This window comes from Diceros bicornis, chromosome X (genome assembly GCF_020826845.1).
Source record: "Diceros bicornis minor isolate mBicDic1 chromosome X, mDicBic1.mat.cur, whole genome shotgun sequence".
Classification (NCBI taxonomy): Eukaryota; Metazoa; Chordata; class Mammalia; order Perissodactyla; family Rhinocerotidae; genus Diceros; species Diceros bicornis.
In genome coordinates this window covers 25,621,025-25,627,258 of record NC_080781.1, presented here as the reverse complement: position 1 = coordinate 25,627,258, position 6,234 = coordinate 25,621,025, and the positions used below count along the sequence as shown (strand labels likewise).

The following is a 6,234-nucleotide window of genomic DNA, read 5'->3' as shown; positions in this document are numbered from 1 at the left end:
ATCAGGTCCAGTCACACCCCCACCAAGGCTGTTTGGGGACTCCTAGGGCTGATAGCAGGGTCAGGAGGTCTATGGGCCAGTTCTGGGTGTGTGCTTCCTCACCTCCTCATTCAGGGGCCTCACCTGCACAGATGTCAGAGACTGGGACTGCTCGCTCTACTGACCTGAAGTCATCCTCCTACAGCAGGACTCACAAGCCCCAAGAACCGTGAAGAATAAGTGAGGGGGCGCTCAGGCAGACAACTTTGCCTGCTGTGTTGCTCTCCCCAGGCCTCCTATAAGGGGGATCTTCATCATGGCTCCTGTTTCTCGACTAAAGGCTTCCTGGGAAAGGCCACATGCCTGCAAACTCTTGACCAGTTTCCCTATTGCAAACCCTTCAGGGGACTTGGTCCCTTCAGATATGAGATAGAGAAGCTGTAACACAAGGCAGAGACCCCAGGACAGATATGCTGTCAGAGAAAAAAGAATACGTTGACCTATTCCTTCTGTTTACTAGCCAGACTTAGCTTGTTGTGTAATTCCTGCGGAAGGGGCTGCCCAGAATGGTTTTGTGAGCCTCTGATCTTTTGAGGTTATCTGACTTTGGATATATAGGTGATCAAATTGTCACGGAATGTTATCTTTCTCTTCTTTATTCACTTCTCAATTGTTTTGTTATGCTTATTGCTCTGGTTATGCATTGCAATGCAGTGTTTTGGGCACATGGCCCTTCTTTTTTATCACTTGAGATACATTTTGGAGTAGTGAGAAGAAAGATGAATTAAGGAATACAAAGTTGGCCTCAGGCTGGGAGGAGCGGAAAAACGAGGCCTTTGGGCTAATTCAGGCCAGGGGTCTAGTTCCAACCCTGTTACTTAACAGCCGTGTGAAATTGGGCACATTACCAAACTCTGTGAGCCTCAGTCTTTTCCTCTGTGAAATGGGTTTCATAAGCTCTGTCTTGGGGATTGGTGCAACGTATATGATGCATGTAAAATGCCTGGCACGTTGCCTGGCTTGTATTGAGACTTTCAAGAATGCCACTTCTTACTATGATTAATTTGCCCCTGGAGTCTCAATCTACTACACTGAGATTCAATGTTTAGTCCCGGAGATCAGAAAATATACAGTGCTCTAGGACAAAGAAAACCCTATCAGGCAAAATGCCGCTTAGCAAGGAACTCGAAGTAATATCTCCCCGTTAGAGTCTGTCATTCAGCGTCGGTGTGAGCTGGACTTCCTCGGTGGATGCAGCACAAAGATCCTACAATATGTTTCAAGGACCAAAATCTTACCTCCCTCTCAGCTGCCCTTCTTTCTAAACCACTCCTACTTTCATTCATTTCAACGTGCACAAAAATCTAGACCTTGCCTAGAGTTTGCCAAATTACGTTCATAATTTGAAGGACTTTTTAATGGAGTGAATCCTGGCTCCCCCAACCCAGGGCAAAGAGTGCCAGTCCAGTGGATTCTGGACATGCCCCCTCAGGGAAGCACAAGTTTCCCCCACAGTCCAAAACTTCACTTGACACGACTTCTCTTTTAGGAACGACCTACACTGGTACCTGTTTTCACTAAGTGAAAGAGATCTAAAGAGGATTTTTGCTTTTACAAGAAACGGTAAAAAGTGCAAACAGCATTCAGCATTTGTTTTGCCGCAAGCCACTAGAGAGGCTAAGCAGTCAAGCACACTGTGGTATTCGTATGATGAAACTCGACCTTCAGCTTCGAGGCAGGCAGACATAGAAGAAGGGGTAGACCTTAGTGACTTCCCTGCCCTGATGGACTCAGACGACGATGAGATGTTAACAGGTGACCATCTTCCTCTGTCTCCTACAGCCCAGTCTCCCGTACATCCCACCACCTCGACCTCCAACGACTCAGCCTAACACACCATCATCACCGCCACCACCTCTCAGCCTTCCAGGGTGCCTGCTGTCTTCCCGACGCTGGTAAGTGAAACATCACTGTACACACGGTATTTCTACTTCATCAAGGCTGTGTATTTATCTGATCATTCCTGCTTTTACTGTATGTTGGTCTTATTTTAGGTTTTATGTGTAATTTGGTACGATTTGGTAGGTTATTTTCTGGGTCTGGGAACGCTCAAAAATTTTTCCCGTATACGTCAATGGTAATTGTTTCTTCACTTTACATCATTTCAGCTTGTGAAAGGTTCCATAGGAACGCTGTTTCAGAGAGCAGGGGAAACCCATATCACCCTTATTTCTGAGAAACTCCCTGGAGACGACGTGAACAAAACACCTAATTTGCACACTGTGTTCACCTGCACCAGGACGAGAGCACAGGACTCGCTCCATCCCTGCACCAGTTGACTCCTCTCTGGTTTATCCATGATCTCAAAGTAATTGTTAAGGGTGGTTTCCCATTCCAGGCTTAGTCTTTCAACTATGGGGTCCACCATCTGAGGGTCTGGCCCCTGCTCACAATGATCACAGCCTCATCTAGCCAACCATGCCGCTAACTCAGAATTGCCTCCCATCGAGGGCCTTTTATTTTCCCAAGGCCCAACACTCCCTTGCTTCAGGGAATTTACAGTTGACTGCTCTCATCTAGGACCACCTCTCTCCTTTCCTATCCCGTCTTTTCATTTGTCCTTTTGGCCCTCGAGTGTATATCAGCATTTTCCTTACAGGGCAGCTGCTTCTCGACTCTATAATTTTATGGCTAGGTCTTCTTTTTCTCAGCTCTCCCAGTACTAGCACGGAGCCTTCTAAGAGTAGATGCTCAATTAATGTTTGCAGAATAAATGAACCTGTGAGCGTGGGGTTTCATTTATTATGATTTAATTCTATATTCTTACATTAGTCAGGCACATACTGTTATTTATAATTTCATAAAAACACAGTAAAAGGGATTAGGAAGCCACATGTTGACCATCTTATGCTTTTTCTCTGTCTTGATTGCATATACTTTACTGCCTAATTTTTTTCACATTTTCGAGGAAATGCATATTCCAGTGCCAGGTTAGCTTGCACCAGATTACTAAATAAGATGGAAGTTATCCCAATTCATGTCACAAAACAGCACAACTCTTACTCTTAAACCTGACAAATAACAATCAGTGTGACCAATATAATTCATAAACTTAGATTATAATGCTGGATAAAACTTCACTGAGAAGTAACAACATTTGAAAAGTGGCGAAAAATACAGGTAAATCTCCAAAGTACCCACATAGAACAGGAACACACAGATATTATACACTGTGTTCCCTCAGTCACACCCAGCCCTCCACTACTTGGAACACTGACCGCTCTCTGCCTCAACTTCACTGGATGTGGGAGGAGCTGCTAGACATGGCCCGGAACATACACTGGCCATGGCACTGGTGTCAGCCCTTAGTGTAACTGTGGCTTGGGCTCTCTCTTCCTCTTCTTTCAAAGCCTCTTTATAACAAGACTGGAAGGCACTGGGGACTGTATGATTAATCTTGGCCAAAAACTCCAGGACTTTCATCCTGCTGGTTTCAGCGTGGGCTCTTGGGCCCCACAGGAATTCATAGCACGGAGGGTCACTGCGGGGCACCTGCTGGTATACCAAGTACTTAAGCTTCACCAAATCTTGGGTGATGAGCTTCTTGGGCTCCCCAAATATGAAGTGCCTCTTCCCAGCGTATACCCTCATCTTATTCAGGAATTTCCAGATGTCCTCCTCAGTGGCGCAGTTGCCCTTCATGAAGATCACACCCAGGAGATTCATTAGGAGACCGGTCTTGGGAAAGCCCCTGCCACGGTTCACGGTCCCATTGTTGGGAAGGTCCATTTTGTTGACAAGGATATAGGAACGCTTGGTAGAATCTACTTCCCTTAAGTCAACACCAAATACCACCTCCATACTGAAAGAAGCTCTTTGGAGGATCTCAAGGAAGCGATTTTTGTACTTTTTATTGACAATCTTCAGCATATCTGCTTTCATAATGGGCTTTTTCCTTTTGTACATGTGCATCACGAACTGCACCAACATACCCGTCATCTTGCTCAGAGGGTCTCTTGGAGACTGCACAATGGAGAGTGGGGCCTCGCAGGAACTTCGTTTCTTCTCAATTTTGCAGTTGGCTCCTTCACGTGATCTTGTGCGAGAAACACCTGCAGACGTAGTGGTGCTGGGTAGAGCTCTCTGAGGCCAGTCGAGAGGGCTACGGGAGCTAGCACCAGGCTTTCCCTGAGGGGTAATAACACCAAAAGGAGGAGGGGACGAGGAGGGGAATGCTTCCTGCTTGGTTGCCGGGGCCTGAGCACCCTTTGGCGCCTGGGTCCCACCTCGGTCCTGGTGGCGTTTCTCTTCTGAGAGGGTGTGGAGCTTCCTCTTCTGCCCCCCAGGCAGCATGACTGTGATCAGGCACAGCAGGCAGGAGAGCGGGTAAGACAGCAGGTGATCTGGGCAAGAGAGGAGAGAGGATAAGAGGGTGTGAGCACCTTCAGCAGGAAGAGAACACCTCGACTTGAAGAAGGCTGCCTCTTCAGGTTTCCTTGAGGGCACTGCTCTAGGAACCCACAGGGCTCCTGTTCTGATCAACCGCTGAGAAACCTGGGGAAATAAGTAAACTGAGCCTCAGGCTCTCGCCTTCCAGCTCTGCCTGGTGCTTACTGGGGCTGAGAGCAGCGGCGGGCAGGTCTAGTCCTCGTGGAGCCCACTCTACTCTGGGATGTGGGGTCCTCTCAGTTCACATTCAAGACCATCACATCAACTTCGGCAGGGCCTGGGCCCCCTCTTCTGTGCTGCTTTACATTTACATCTCAAACCCAGGTCTTCATTTCTTCGGATGCCTTAAAAGGAAGTGAAGGCGTACCTCAGCCACCACCCCTGCCAGGGGGCACCCACTGCTGACGGCTCTATGGGACTCTCTGTCCTGGGCTCTTTGGGGTTCTCAGTCCTCATTCAGGGTCCTTGCTTTGGCTCTAGGTAGGGCCTGGGACACTTGCCTCTGCTGATCTGATGTCCTTCCCTTCAAACAAAGGCTCTCACCAACCTGATGCCTTCCAAAGGAAAGGAGTGTTCACATACACCTGACTTCCATGTCTGGTCTCCTCAGTGCTGCAAGCAAGGAGGGCGGGACTTTCTGTTTTCTCCTCTTTTGGGGGTGAGTGGTACCATCAGTCTTAATTCAGGGCCCTCACCCTGATTCCTATGAAGCCCTGAGTCTCCTCCCTCTGCAGAATTGAGGCCGCTCAATTATCCAACACCCTCACCTCTCTGAAAGTCTGCAGCCAGAAATGAGGGGCGTGCCTCGGCTTCACAGTTATTCTGGGTTTCCACAGGGCTGAGAGAAGGGGCAGAATTTATGAGACCCCACTTTCCTAGAGTTGGTGTTCCCCTTAGTCCTCACTCAGATCTCTGACCTTAACTCTGGGTAGGACTTAGGACTCCTCCCCACCAGTAACCTGGGTAGTCAAGCCTCAGAGCAAAGCCCTCAATTCCCTGAGTCCCTAGAGGGGAAAGTCGGGGTCCTCCATATATGACTCCCCTGCCTGGAGCCTCCTAGCAATAGGTATGGGGGGTGTTTTGTGTTGCCACCCCTAATTGGGTTAATTAGCACTCAGGGCCCTCGCCTTCACTGCTGTTAGGGCCTAAGTATCTTCCATCTTTGGACCAGGGTTCCTCTTTTAAACCAAGGCCCTGCCCTTCCTGAGACTTTCCAGGCAGATCTCTTCCTGATAGCTCTGCCGGACCTGTCACTGCCTATCGATCACAGGGGCGGTAGTTTGAGGGGCCACCTTTGATATGGGACGGGGAGACGTCCCTTCAGTCCACATTGAGGTTCTCACCTCAGTTCCCGGAATCCACCCGCAGATCAGCAAACCTGTGGCCACCGGTGAGTTCCTCGCGTCCCAAACGGGAAGTCGGGGAGGTGGAGGTGAGTCACATCTGGCCATGGCTGCCCAGGGGGTTCTCCGAGGGCCGACGGCTGGGGGCAGGGCTCTGTGGAACCCCGTCGTTTAGCTGTCGGTGGTCCCGAGCCCCTCACTCAGGGTGCCAGCTCGGAACCTATCAGAGCCCGGGACTCCTCCCTCTACTGGCCCGAGTCTCGACCCCAAACAAAGCCCTCGGCTTCCTCAGTCCCCAGTGGGAAGTCAGGGCGCACTGCTTCTGACTGCGTCTGCCATCTGCCTGGCGCCTCCCAGTCCTGAGCAGAGGGGCGGGACTCTGCGAGCCTGGCTCTTTGGGGAGAGGTCCTGTCACCTGCACGGAGGGGCTTAATCTTGCCTCTGGCTATGCCTGAGACTCCTC

At 49.7% G+C, this 6,234-nt stretch overlaps 1 protein-coding gene across 1 annotated transcript; it reads right to left on the bottom strand.

Moving 5' to 3' along the window:
* Positions 1–2,794: 2,794 nt before the first annotated feature.
* LOC131400465 (melanoma-associated antigen B3-like) lies at positions 2,795–5,817 on the bottom strand. The gene is made up of 2 exons (XM_058535195.1): positions 5,772–5,817; positions 2,795–4,382 (listed from the first exon to the last, which is right to left on the bottom strand). The coding sequence occupies exon 2, from the start codon at positions 4,330–4,332 to the stop codon at positions 3,241–3,243; it is 1,092 nt and encodes a 363-aa protein (XP_058391178.1). The 5' UTR covers positions 4,333–4,382; positions 5,772–5,817; the 3' UTR covers positions 2,795–3,240.
* Between the last annotated feature and the right edge of the window lie 417 nt (positions 5,818–6,234).